Source organism: Taudactylus pleione, unplaced genomic scaffold (assembly GCF_031769625.1).
Source record: "Taudactylus pleione unplaced genomic scaffold, aTauple2 ptg000080l, whole genome shotgun sequence".
Classification (NCBI taxonomy): Eukaryota; Metazoa; Chordata; class Amphibia; order Anura; family Myobatrachidae; genus Taudactylus; species Taudactylus pleione.
This window is the reverse complement of record NW_028284482.1, coordinates 10,473,332-10,488,138: the sequence shown is the minus strand read 5'-3', so window position 1 is coordinate 10,488,138 and position 14,807 is coordinate 10,473,332. Positions and strand designations below refer to the sequence as shown.

Here is a 14,807-nt window from a genome sequence, read left to right as displayed (position 1 = left end):
CCATCTAGGCGTGAAACTGCAGTGGCAGACAGGATGGCAGTTTGAAAAACTAGGCCCCAAACTGTACATAATGCAAAGAAAAAAAAGAGGTGCAAGATGGAATTGTCCTTGGGCCCTCCCACCCACCCTTATGTTGTATAAACAGGACATGCACACTTTAACAAACCAATCATTTCAGCGCCAGGGTCTGCCACACAACTGTGGCTGAAATGATTGGTTTGTTTGGGCCCCCACAAAACAAGCTGGCAATTAATCTGTCCCTGCACAAACTGGCACTACGGAGGCAAGATGTCATCCTCATCCTCCTCATCCACCGATTCATCACCCTCTTCAGTGTGTACATTCTCATCCTCACAGAGTATTAATTCGTCCCCGCTGGAATCCACAACCACAGGTCCCTCTGTACGTTCTGGAGGCTGGTCTCCCTGGAAGAGTTGATAATTCATTTTATGAACATCATCTTCTCCACATTTTGTGGAAGCAACCTCCTACGCCTTTCGCTGACAAGGTTCCCGGCTGCACTAAACACTCTTTCGGAGTACACACTGGAGGGGGGGCAACTCAGGTAAAATAGAGCCAGTTTGTACAGGGACCTCCAAATTGCTTCTTTTTCCTGCCAGTACAGGTACGGACTGTCTGACATGCCTACTTGGATGCTGTCACCGATGTAATCCTTTAACAGACAGACGCACGCTTGTCGCTGCTGCTTTGAGGATGCAAGTGCGGCTACAGCCCACACAATTCACAAAGACAGAAAAAAAAAGAAGAATATTTTTATTGTTTGTGGAGCGCACTTTGAGGGTTACACCACCCTTTAACAAACAGACGCACGCTTGTCGCTGCTGCTTTGAGGATGCAAGTGCGGCTACAGCCCACACAATTCACAAAGACAGAAAAAAGAAGAATATTTTTATTGTTTGTGTAGCACACTTTGAGGGTGTCACCACCCTTTAACAGACAGACGCACGCTTGTCGCTGCTGCTTTGAGGATGCAAGTGCAGCTACAGCCCACACAATTCACAAAGACAGAAAAAAAAAGAAGAATATTTTTATTGTTTGTGTAGCACACTTTGAGGGTGTCACCACCCTTTAACAGACAGACGCACGCTTGTCGCTGCTGCTTTGAGGATGCAAGTGCGGCTACAGCCCACACAATTCACAAAGACAGAAAAAAAAAGAAGAATATTTTTATTGTTTGTGTAGCACACTTTGAGGGTGTCACCACCCTTTAACAGACAGACGCACGCTTGTCGCTGCTGCTTTGAGGATGCAAGTGCGGCTACAGCCCACACAATTGACAAAGACAGAAAAAAGAAGAAGAATATTTTTATTGTTTGTGTAGCACACTTTGAGGGTGTCACCACCCTTTAACAGACAGACGCACGCTTGTCACTGCTGCTTTGAGGATGCAAGTGCGGCTACAGCCCACACAATTCACAAAGACAGAAAAAAGAAGAATATTTTTATTGTTTGTGTAGCACACTTTGAGGGTGTCACCACCCTTTAACAGGCAGACGCACGCTTGTCGCTGCTGCTTTGAGGATGCAGGTGGAATCTAGACGGGATTTGGAACCGGGGACACACTACCTCCATCAATTGTCTAAATCCCACTGCACTAATGGCGGATACCGGACGCACGTCTAACACCAACATAGCAGTCAAGGCCTCAGTTATACGTTTTGCTTCAGGATGACTGCTGTCGTACTTCATCCTCATCGCTAAGGACTGTTGGAGGGTCAATTGTTTGGTAAAAGTAGTGATGTTCCTACTTCCTCTCTGGGATGATGAACAACTCCCAGCAGCAGCAACAGCACTAGGAGGAAGTGGTTCTTGATCTTTCCCTATTTTATTTTTATCGGAGAAAGTTTGGTCCTCCATTTATGTTATATTGATATATACGTGCGGCTAAAGCGCACACAAACACAGAAAATATTTTTTTATTTTTGCTGGAGAGTAGTGCACTTTGTGGGTTACACCACCCTTTAAGAAATGAGCCAGCCGGCTCTTTACTTATGGGACAAAGGCGCACGCTTGGCGCTGCTCCTTTGTTGATGCACGTGCAGCCACAGTGTACACAAGTCACAAACACAGAAAATATATATTTTTTTGGTTTGGACTGGAGTGTACTTTGGGGGTTACAGCACCCTTTAACGGTCAAGCCAGCCGGCCTTTTACTTATGACACAGGCGCACGCTTGGCACTACTTTGTTGATGCACGTGTGGCTACTGCACACACAATTCACAAACACAGAAAATATTTTTTTTTTTGGTTTGGACTGGAGTGTACTTTGGGGGTTACAGCACCCTTTAATGGTCAAGCTAGCCGGCCCTTTACTTATGACACAGGCGCACGCTTGGCACTACTTTGTTGATGCACGTGCGGCTACTGCGCACACAATTCACAAACACAGAAAATATATATTTTTTTGGTTTGGACTGGAGTGTACTTTGGGGGTTACAGCACCCTTTAACGGTCAAGCCAGCCGGCCCTTTACTTATGACACAGGTGCACGCTTGGCACTACTTTGTTGATGCACGTGCGGCTACTGCGCACACAATTCACAAACACAGAAAATATTTTTTTTTTTGGTTTGGACTGGAGTGTACTTTGGGGGTTACAGCACCCTTTAACGGTCAAGCCAGCCGGCCCTTTACTTATGACACAGGCGCACGCTTGGCACTACTTTGTTGATGCACGTGCGGCTACTGCGCACACAATTCACAAACACAAAAAAAATATTATTTTTTTAGCACTTGGGGGGAGCACCCCTGATGGACAGAGCACCCCCTGGGCAACACTACAGCACCCCTTTAGGACTGGGACACTGCACAGGACTTTGGAGTGGACACAGCCCCTATGGAGAACTGACTGCACAACACAGTCCAGCCAGCCCCTATGGACTTTGAAGTAGTGGACACAGCCCCTATTAACAACAGCAGCACAGCACAACACAGCCAGCCCCTATGGACTTTGAAGTAGTGGACAACAGCAGCGCAGCACAGCACAGCACAGCACAGCACAGCACAACACTACTCTGCACTACACTACACTACACTACACAGCCAAGCCAGCCCTAACTCCCACCCTCCCTCTTCACTGTCCACAGCCGAGTGAGAAAATGGCGCCGACGCGGGTACCTTATATAGGATCCAAAACCCGCGAGACTCGGAAGGCGGGATGATGACGTTTTGCCTCGATTTCAGATCCGAGTCAGGCGGGAAAAGTCGAGCCTGACTCGGATCGGCCTCGGATCGGGGGGGCTCGGGGGGGTTCGGATTTCAGAAATCCGAACCCGCTCACCCCTAATATATAAACACACACAAAGGCCGATTGAAAAGTAACTAGACTGATATTTCTTTATTCAGAATCCGATGACTCCAGAGGATCTAATCATTTCTCTTTTTCAAAGTAGCGTCCTTCACATTCAAAGCATTTTTTGCAGCGTTTCAACAACGACTCAAAGACGTGCAGTAGACTGTTTTGTGACTTCACTTTTAGTGTTGCAGCTGTGGCATTTTTCACTTCATCATCTGTTGAGAACTTTTTTCTGCGCAGTTGTTTTTTCAGGGTTTGGAATGCCCAGAAATCACAGGACGCTAAGTCCGGGCTATATAGAGGGTGTCCCAGTGCTGTCCCATTAATTTCAATCAGTGCTGCCAATGCAACAGCAGCAACATGTGGTTGGGCATTGTCTTGGAGCAAAGGGCCTGATTCAGAGCCGCTCATAAGCGGCCGCTTGTTCGCTCCAAGCTATGTTTGCCCAACTGCGCATGCGTACGGATCGTTATACGCATGCGTGAACCAGTCAGTGTGGCCGAAATTCATATGCTCGCAAAATAGCGAATGCCTGATAATTTGAGTGACAGGATGAGGCGTATGTGGGTGGTAATAGGAGAAGGTGCTTGAAAACGGGGAGTGGAGATCCGATCGCAGGCGTGCTTAAAGGTCAAAACGGGCGTTTTATGGGTGTGCATAATTAAAACAGCAGCGTCATTGACCACGTCACTGGGTTATTTTTTAGCCAGAACTACTCGCAAAATTGTGGTAGCAAAAACCAACCACAAGAATAGCGAGCAGCTCATACCCTGTTCGATGTACTCGATTAATCTAATAAATAGCGGACATGATGTAGGATGCGAGCGGCCAGGGGGCGTAGTTTCCCAAAAAAACGACCGCAAGTTTTGTTTGCTCGTTCAGACCTAGAGGCGTGAACAGACCGCAAACAGCGAACGGTTCATTTGAATAGCCACCCCTATTTTCTGGACAAGCGAGCGCAAATAGCAACCGGCTCTGAATCAGGCCCAAAAACCACTGTTTCTTCAGCAAATGTGGTCTTTTCTTCCTCATGGCTCCTCGCAAATGGGTTTTCAGGAGGTTTGCATAGTAAATATTAATTGTCTGTCCACAGGGGAACACAGTGCTGTAGGGTCATAGTGTGCGCATCAAAGAACAGCAGAAGCATCACTTTACACGCCGATGGAATCGCACAAAAATTTTTGGGCAGAGGCAAATTCCCGTGTTTCCATACACTTACTTGTTTTGGATACCAGATCATAATGATGAATCCACAATTTACCTCTTAATGTTTATTTCTGTGTGGTTTTAATAAATCATGTTATGCATTATTAAAGGTAATTCTGAAACGTTACTTTTTTGTTACAGCTGAATGTCAAACTGTATTGCTCTAGCTGAATGTCAAACTGTATTGTTCTATGGCGTTTCTGTTATATGAATAGCTCTCTCTTTTTTCTCCTGTGTTTGCTACAATGAGTTTCTGCCCCTCCTTTATCCATGTAATGTTTATCAAGCATAAGTGCAAAAGTTACTCATCGTTACTGTATATGGTAATACAGAGGTGAAGTCACATGATCATATTATAGTACAGCATGTTTCTAAACAAACATTTGGCAAAATAATAAATTTTAAACATTTAAAAAAATTTTTTTAATTAGGTTGAGTCAAATACAGTTACAGCTGCCTACTTCTGACTTGACAACACTTTTGATCCTCATATGCGTACCACAAGTTTGTTTCCATATCTGATGAAGTTTGCATCAACCGATGAAACGCATTATATTGATGGAAGCCACAATATACATTTATTTATGAACTGTTATCTGATCATGGACTTTCTACTTTACATGAATAAAATAAAAAAAATTGGAGAAACTGTCCTTGTTGGAGCAGACTCTTTTCTCTTCTTGTTGATTATAATTAAAAGGATAATAATTGTATTCCATTTGTAGAAACACCAAATTAATAGAGATGAGATCAGAAGTATCTCGCGACAAGGTCATTTTCTTACTAATGCATTGGAAATCTTCTATAAAGCCTGCAGGTAAGGAGCCCGTTTTGTGTGATTATGTACATTTGGGCAGATTTGAAGACATGAGAATCGACTAAAACACTCAAAGACACAAGGTATAGGCCTGTACCATCTTTGACTTGTCAGACAGCCCAGCACAGCAGTAGTCCCGACATTCTTTCTGCAACTTGATACTAGAGTCAATGATTTTGTCATCAAAGACTAGTGGTTCAGTGCATAGGAAACACTGAGGGAGATGTTTTAACATCTTATCTGCTGAAGTTTTCACTCCCCGTTCTGGCAATCCCTGCCAGAGCGCACAGCGCATCAACCTAGTGCTGATGCGCTGTGTCTCACCTCCCGGCCGCCTCCACGGGGCATTGCAAGATCTCACATGCAGCCTGGAGAGGGCAGCCGTGGTAATAGGGCAGCGACAGCTGTAGCTGACCGTCCGTACATTGCCTGGCACATCGGCACTGCTATCTTGTAGATGGCAGCACCGATAATGACGGGCGCATAGCACGCCTCTCATCTAACACCCAGGCCCACATTTGTACTATGTAGATTGGTGGGTGCAGAATACACTACTGCAGTGGTTCTCAAACTCTGTCCTCAGGACCCCAAACAGTTTTCCAGGTCACCTAGCAGGTGCACAGGTGTATTCCTTACTGTTACGGACAGGAGGTTTTGTGAACCCTGGGTGGAATAGAAGTAAAAGCAGGAACAGATTTCAATTATAAAGTCGGTTGTTTTATATGGTTATTGGTAGACATGAAAATATACAGGTAATAAATAGAGTCCAAATGTGAATAAACTTAGAACTGGGGTATGTGGATGATATGTCAATGATGCAAATATGGCTGAATGAGATATCCGTGATGAATGGCTGAACGAGATATCCTGATATCCTGCAGAGTGGCTTGAATTAGATATCCTTGATGAATGGCTGCACGAGGAGTTAACGACAGGTTCAAAACACAGGATTGGGTACCCAGTGGAAGACAGGGCAGTCACCCCCGGACTGGAGACTGTGGGACTGGTCAGAATGGTGCTGGGAGATCTGTGGTAGCCGATTAGCTGACAGGAGGCAGAAATAGCATTGGAGAAGGAACAAGGCTTAGGAGCACAGGGAACTCTCTCACAGCAAGCTGTGAAACACGTTGCACTGGCAACTACAGGGAGCTCCAAACCCCCTTAAGTACACAGTAGCAGAGCGTGAATGGCTCGGAGAGACCACCTGATGCATCAGTATAGGCCCACTATGTCACATGACCTGAGGCAAGATGGCCACGCCCAGATACTCGCAGCATGGTGATGCTGACAGCCTTACCCCTGCCAGCAGGACTCACAGACATCAGACCCCCGCGCGCACCCAGTACCAGTCTCCAAGCACCATCTCCCCCGCAGGAAGGGCCACGCCACATGGTCCACACTGGTAAGCACCGCCGGCTCCTGGGAAGAGATACCCTGGTCGTGACAATTACTCACTGACATTTAAGGCGTCCATAAATTTATTGCAATTAAAAACAATATAACAACTTACAACTAACTTACACTAAAATAAAGACACGGACACAGAATGCTTTGGTTAAATGGTCATTACTTGCTTTTATCGAAGGTATGACCCTGAGCTTTTACTTTACTTTTGGGAGGCAAAGAAGGATGCTACAAACACTCAGCTCCAGCCATATGTTACTTAACCAATATTAGGGAGCGACTGTAATGCCCCCGCTGTGGTCAATGTAAGCTGAGCGTTACTTAACCAATATTAGGGAGCGAGTGAAACGCCCTCCCTGTGGTCATTGTAAGCTGAGCTGTGAAGACTCACAACACCCTATAATACGGCATAGTATGGAAATGTACTCCACAGCTTTTTCTTACACCTTACATGGCCGCTGGTTTGTAGCACCTTCCCGCCAACGCCAGGTTCAAAGAACCGCAGCCTGCCACCCAAACCAAAACACTAGCCCGCATCCAAAAAGAAAAAACAGCACCCAAAAACACACCTACCATAACTGACAAATGCACCCCATCAGAGCGGAAAACTTGAGCCTGTTCCATCCGCAAACTTGGGTGCCACACCAACAAACCACCAGACCCGGAGGCAAAACGAGAAACAGCCCTATTAATCTTACCGACAAGCCGTATCCAAGACCAAAAGGTCTCTTGAAACCATTCATACATGGTGAGGGACAATATCCGACCACACCAAGCACACCTCAGGCAACCATGACCATGAAAAAGCAATACCCACTAGGGTGGAAGCCATGGCCGTCTCAGAGCGGCCACTCTAATAATGACCCCACACAAACCTAACCAAGTGCTAATCTAAAGACTTACCCACAGAAGGATACCTACCTGATAAGTCTCCCAGTCACGCCATGCTGCTTCACAAACCCGCAAAGTAGGCGGAGCCAGGGATCTCTGAGCCAGGCCGACTAACCCGGTTAGACAATCAGCCAGGCAGAAGACGGACAAGTCTTCAAAATCGGATTAACCTCAGGGGCCAACATCCGAAACCAATCAAAGTGAAAATGGGGCACGAAATCCCTATCCCATTCTGAATGACCGGCACATGTTTTGCCCTAAAAACAATAATCGACTGCAAACCAAGAACCTCAACAGACACAGCACAATAGGAGAAGAAGAACGCTGATTATTAATAGTGTGCACCACTCTCAGCTTGCCACACCAAAAATTATATTCCGGTTAGACAGCTTATCATTCCACAAGCCCCCAGCCACTGTAACTGAAAAAAAAATTCCAATAACAGCAGGTTGGACCGAAACCACGTGATATCCATGACGCAAGCCATGGAGCAGCGCACCAGTCCCCTTGGAAGAACGCTCCAAAGTCAGTTGAACCAGCAGCATCGTTGAACAACTGTAACTTAGCATTGTCAACCAGTTGCAAGGACCAAATCAACTCCAAAATTGAAATTCTCCAAATTGAAGCCCACACCCTGAGGTCATTCAGGATTTTCCTGGAAAGGCGGATACAGAAATGCGGGTTGAAGGTCCCCACAATAGCACGTTCTAGCTGACTGCAAACACCCACCCCATCTGTATAATCCGGCAAGCAAAACTAAATTAAACTAGGACCGACTGCACCTGACGCAATTTAACCCGCCGCAAAGTCAATCAACACTGAATCTGCACTAGCAACCGCTGCACCTTATCAGCCGGAAACTGGCAGCACCCAGCAAATGTATCCACTTCAATTTCAAGGTAAGTCAAGCAGGAAATCAGGCCGTCCGTTTAGTCCAAGGCAACTGCAATGCCAAGCACCCGTAAAAAGGGGCCTGTACAGAAAACAAAACCTCACCACAAATTGCATGGTGATGGGCCGGAGAACAAAAATCGTCCAAATAATGCACTGTTCCCGCATGGCCTGTGCCAAACTTTTCAAATATATGTACACGAGATAGCGCAACCCATGGGAAGGCATCTATCAACAAAAATGGACCATCCAATTCAAAACCCATAAACGTAGGGACTAAGGACCTGATTCAGACCCGATCGCTAAGGCGCGATCGCTCGCTCTGAGCGATTTTCGACCATCTGTGCATGAGTATAATTTGCAGTGCGCGTACGCAAGCCATTTGTTGCGATCTGCTTTAGGTAACTCGTAAGCCACTATCAGGTCGCTGCTTTGAGTGACAGATAGTGCCATTTATGGGTGGTAACAGGGGAAGGTGCATGTGAACAGGGGAGTGGTTTTGCGAATGCAGGCGTGTCTGCCTGCCAAAACGGCGTTTAAAGGGTGTGCATAATTAGCAAAGTAGCATCATTGTACACGTCACCTGCATGTATTTCAGCCCGCACTGATCGCAGTGCATGCGGCGGGGAAATGCAACCCCAAGGGCTGCGAGCAGCTCCGATGGCTCACGATGGCCCCGATTAATCATACATTTCCCGGAGATGACGTGTGTTGCGAGTGGCAAGAGGGCGTCTTCAGACACTGGCGAGCACACTTTGCCGTAGCCCACTAACACACAGTGGGCGTCCTTATGCAACGCAGTGCGAGCACTTCATTTAAATATCCGGCCCCTTTTTGCCAGCAAGCGATCGCATCTTGCGAGTGGGTCTGAATGAGCTCCTAAGGGTGCAACGGCAGCAGGCAAAAAATGGATTCAGCATCCCATTTTGCCATCAAAGCCCCAGGACCAAAACCCTATATCAGTGGCTCTCAAACTCGTCCCCCAGGACCCCACACAGGTCACGCCCCCCAGGTCATCCTGTAGGTACACAGATGTATTCATCACTCACTGACTTGTTTTAAATGTTCCACAGGTGGAGCTTATTATTTCAATTGCAATTCTGTGAGGAAACCTGGAAAACATGCACTGCCCAGGATCCTGAGGACTGAGTCCGAGAACCTGTGCCCTATATCAATATGAGCGCCACATCGAATAACTGGTAGTGAACCTGGCAAAGCAAGTGAGGGATTGCCTTGTTCACAGAGCCCCCATGAGGACACGACAAATGCTGAATCAAACGATATTTACTCTGGACCTACTTTAGCATGATACAGAGAGGGGAAATGCACAGGTCCGGCAAAGGGGAGAACGGTAAAAGGCCCGCATTTACGGCCCAAAGCCACTTCAGCAAACACTGACGTGCCACATGGGGAAGCTCAAGCTCTCTTGCCGAACACAAATTCCAGGAGAGGGGCGATCACATGCAATGTGCTAGCTACAGGTAAACGTAAACCCGCACTAAAAAACTCTCCAGCAAACTTGGTGATCTTCCTGCAAAGGATACTAACCCAACCACTTAGACAACTCATCTAATACCACAGGGAGAATAAACCTTATTTGTCAACTCTGCCCTTTGAAACGCTCTGCAGGCGCCTTAGCCTCCTGGGTAACTGCTAACCTACCTCAACAGCTCTACGGCCCAGTGGCAAAACCAGCCGACCGTCCTGCTACCAACAAAACTGTTCGTCGTAATCACTCCAAACAAAGCCCCTGGATCTCACGAACATATAATGTACCAAATTAATATATTTAATTACATTACTGTGCTCCGTAGGGCGAGTTTTGAGGTAGCAGGCCAAAAAACTAGGATGCCACTAAGCCAATGGTGATAACTGTGGCAGGAATCCTCACCTGTCCCCCAGTTTCTTGGCCTCTTCTAAGGCTATCCACATGTCATCCGTAAGGGGAAAAATATATACAAACTTACCCCTACGAATCTTGTCCTTAACTCGCTTACACAAACCCCTGTCCAATGCCGTATTAGCACAGTGCGCCATACCAGAATACTCAACTGGTGCCACAATAGCAACGGGAGCTGACTTGGACGCTTAGTTGCCTTCAAGACTAAATGCCACGCAACCATGTTCAACAACTTACGCGAGCGTTCCGGAGACCCTCACGAAGAGCTACAGTACTATCGCTAGACACAGAAGAATCGGTATAAACAGCAAAGGAGGGACAGCAGACTCATCACCAGCTGACCCCAGCATTCCATCACCACCAGCCACCGCAACATCAGGGGCAACGAGCACTTCACCCAACACCACCAGAATTCATCGTGGGAACACTAAGCGAAACACTACAGCTAGACACAGACAATGTTACAACACCGGAACACCACAGCAGGTGTACCTAAAACAGGAGCCGGGAGAAGTGCAGATAAAGGAGGAGAAGGTGCAGCGGGAGAAGCAAGGTAAAAGGGGGGGGCAGAAGGAGAGAACAGGGAAGGGAAAGGTGGAGGGGCTGAAGGAAAAGGTGAGGAGGGAAAGGAGAAAAAGGATGGGCTGGCAGGCAATGGAGGGGCATGGGAAGTGGGGCAGTAGCTAAACCACCCCCATGGGAAGAAAAGGGGGTGGAAAAAGGAAACCCCCCCAGCAAAAGTAGCCCCCAGGGCAGGAAAAGGGGGTGACACTGCGTGTAGGGGGGAGGGGGGGCCGTGACAGCAGCGTATAACACCGGGACCCCCTGCAGCTTAACACAGCACTGCAAACATTCGCGGCTGGGGGCGTGGCCGTGCCCTAGGCCAGAGGTAAGGCTCCGGCGTGAAAGACTGGCTGGGAGGCTAAGGTGGTGCCAAGCAGGGACAGGAGGAGGCCAGGGGCAATACATAAAATGGAAGGAGGGGGGCTTATGGACGTTTAGGGTGGGGCATGCAAAAGGGGAAAAAATGCAATGAAAGAGGAAGGGGGAACAGGGAAAGAGTGGATAGAAAAAAAGAAAATGAGCAACAAAGGGGTAACAGAAAAGAGACGGAGACTGAAAAAAGTAATAAATGTCACCAGTCACTGTCCAGAGGATGGCACCGAGGGACAAACACCGTCCAGAAAGGAAGTTGCTGGGCGTACACCAGCCTTATAAAGTCCACATATACCACTCCCAAAAAACTCACACATGGTCAGAACCAATCAACCAAATAAAACCCCTCAATTACTCTACCTAGCAACAGTTGACCAAAATACTAACCAATTATAAAAACTAAGGACTCTTATATAGTCTTAAGCCTATTCAGCTTGCGTCTCATCTTAAAAGATCCACAGGTGGAGCTACTGTAATTATTTCACTTGGGATTTTGGGAGGAGAATGGAAAATATGAACTGTTTGGGGTCCTGAGGACTGAGTTTGAGAACCTGTGCACTACAAGATGCCTGAGTACTACAAAATGTGTCTCTTACTCTAGATGTATGGATACCAAGATGACCACTGGCTTTTCTTTCTGGAGTGGTTGGCAAGATGCAACTTCTGCCAGCCACTACATGTACAGATGATTTAAGCCCTTCACTGCAGGGGATGATTGGGGCTTGCCCTCCCGATATCAGCTAGACTGTGGAAGACTATAAGTCCCTCTATCTTCCCCACCATGTTACATAGAAAGATGGGAGTCCACTCTTTTAAATGATATGGCCACATAAAGGTTAATGTCTGGTGGTCACACCAATCAATAGACATTAATCCACTGCACTATAGAAAAACAAAATAGGCCAGGCATGAGGGATGATCTCACCTATCCTGGGTAAAAATAATTAAGTGGCACCCACTTTAGAAAGAGGGTAATCCCCTCTTTCAAATGCTGTGGCCCCTTAGTTCTTGCCACACTATGAAAAAACTTATATTTTACGTATATGGTGGGGGGGCACTGTTACGGCTGCCGACACTTGAGACTCCTGGGAGGAGGCAGGTCTACTAGGCACAATAAACTGGGGTGGCTTTAGGAATGACCTTTTCATGAAATCTCGATAGTATGGAATAAAAGTAAATTGAATTTATTCACAGGAGAAATATAGCAATGTCTCACATAAAATCTCAACACTGAGGTTCACATAAGCAATAATGAGTGTAGGAGAAAACCTCCCATATAGTATTTAACACAGAAAAGTTAATATGGTAGGGAACCCTGAGTCCAGTATGAGACTAACACCTCAGGATGGTATAGAGGAGCTTCACATGGGTGGAACCCTGTTGTGATGGAAATCCGGAGCAGAGTGAGCACCTGTGATGCGATGACACACGAAGCAGGGTTGAGCCCTGTGATGCTGTGAGGTTGAAGCAGGATTGAGCCCTGTGATGCAGTAAGATCGGAGCAGGGTTGAGCCCTGTGATACGATGAGGTCGGAGCAGGGTTGAGCCCTGTGATGCGATGAGTTTGAAGCAGGGTTGAGCCCTGTGAATCGGTGAGGTCGGAGCAGGGATGAGCCCTGTGATGCGATGAGGTTAAAGCAGGGTTGAGCCCTGCGAAGCGGTGTGGTTCCAGAATAGGGTTGAGCCCTGCGGTGTAACTAGAATCCGGAGTGGGGTTGATCCCCGTGATGCAATGAAGGTTGAAGCAGGGTTGAGCCCTGTGAAGCGGTGTGGTTCCAGAACAGGGTTGAGCCCAGCGGCGTGACTAGAATCTGGAATGGGGTTGAGCCCTGCAATGGTGATGATAACTGTAACGGTGCAGTTGACAACTGTAACGAAGATGGATTCGATGTCCACAGGAGTGAGAGGCAACAGGCAAAGTAAATAGTGCAGCAAAAGGTGAAACCACAGCAGTGGAGCAGAAAGCAATACTTAGGCAATGGCTATGCTGAGCTCTGTAGTGCGGCTGGTAACTGGCATCAGAAGTTTAGCTGGAACATGAGCGGAGATATAGCAAAGTCCACAGCAACCCACAGGCTCAGCAGGGATCTGGCAGGAGTCCAAGAAAGACCTGAAAGTAACGTTGCACAGACACTGAGACACAGTTAGTAACAGGCTTTATACTAGAGGTCTGTGGCCCTGATTCAGAGCCGGACGCTCTGTAACGTTGCTCACTCTGAATCAGGGCGTTTTGGGTTTTTTTTGGAGCGGCCACCTGGCCGCTCGCATAGCTGTGGGTGTCCACCCACAGCTATTGCGAGCAGCCAGGATGATGTTCGCGATGGTCAAGACCATGGCGACCATCAGGCTTGCGACGAGACCCTTGTGGTAGGGTCTCGTGGCCGCAAGCCCCAGAGAGCTTCTGGCTCTAAAAGAGCCGGAAGCTCTCCCATTGACATCACTGGTGATGTCAGTGGGGCCGCCCACAAACGGCAGGCGTTGGCATGGGAACGCCTCCGTTTGTGAAGCCACCCCCATGCCACGCCTCCAAAACGGTGCGAGCTGTCGATCACAATCGACAGCCGCCCCCTTTTGGTGCGAGACCTGGAGCGACGAAGTGCCCGTCTCTAGCCGGGTCTCGCGCATGCACATGTCGGAGCCGGCTCCAGCGTGCGCATGCGCGGTGGCCTAACATCGACCCGCTCTCGAGCTGGTCTGAATCAGGCCCTGTGATCCATGGAAGGTTCAGAACATGTGACCCAAATGGAATCAGGTTTGAAATAATGAGCAATCTAGGAATCCCACAACCTGACAACACCTTGGAAACAGATGATCACTTTAACTCTCTATTCCCTGTATGTGAAGAACTCCAGCAAGCAGGATAGCTTCTCCAACGACCACAAAGGAACTTTGGAAAAAGTAATCTATCTGTATGTACTGAAATAGTCGCAGTCCTGACAGTACCCCCCCTCCCCCTTTTTGGGTGGTCTCCGAACACCCACCAGGTTTTAAAGGGAATTTAGCATGAAAATTACGTATCAATTTAGGAGCATGGACATCAGAGTCTTTAATCCAAGATCTTTTCTCCGGGCCGTAACCCTTCCAGTCTACAAGGTATTGTAATTGATTTTGATGTTTACGTTAATCCAGAATCTTATCGATCTAAAACTCCACACCTCGAGCAGTTGTTATGGGAGGTACTTTAGGCAAGCTGTCATGAATTAAGAATCAATGGTCTAAGCAAGGAGACATGAAAGGAGTTAGGTACACGCATAGTTGGAGGTAACTGTAACTTACATGCCACTGGGTTAATAATTTTTATAATACGAAAAGGACCAATATACCGGGGAGCAAACTTCATAGTAGGTACTTTAAGTCGAAGATTTCTAGTAGACAACCAGACATGATCCCCAACAGAATATTTAGGAACACCTGAACATTTTCTATCAGCAAAGACCTTATAATTA

General features: G+C 47.3%; 1 protein-coding gene across 1 annotated transcript in view; it reads left to right on the top strand.

Annotated features, from left to right (window-relative positions):
* The window catches only part of MEI1 (meiotic double-stranded break formation protein 1), a 464,883-nt gene that overhangs the window by 155,294 nt on the left and 294,782 nt on the right, over positions 1–14,807 (top strand). Inside the window, exon 13 of the mRNA XM_088468098.1 lies at positions 5,248–5,339. Coding sequence (XP_088324224.1) covers positions 5,248–5,339 — 92 coding nt within the window. The remainder of the gene's footprint in view (positions 1–5,247; positions 5,340–14,807) is intronic.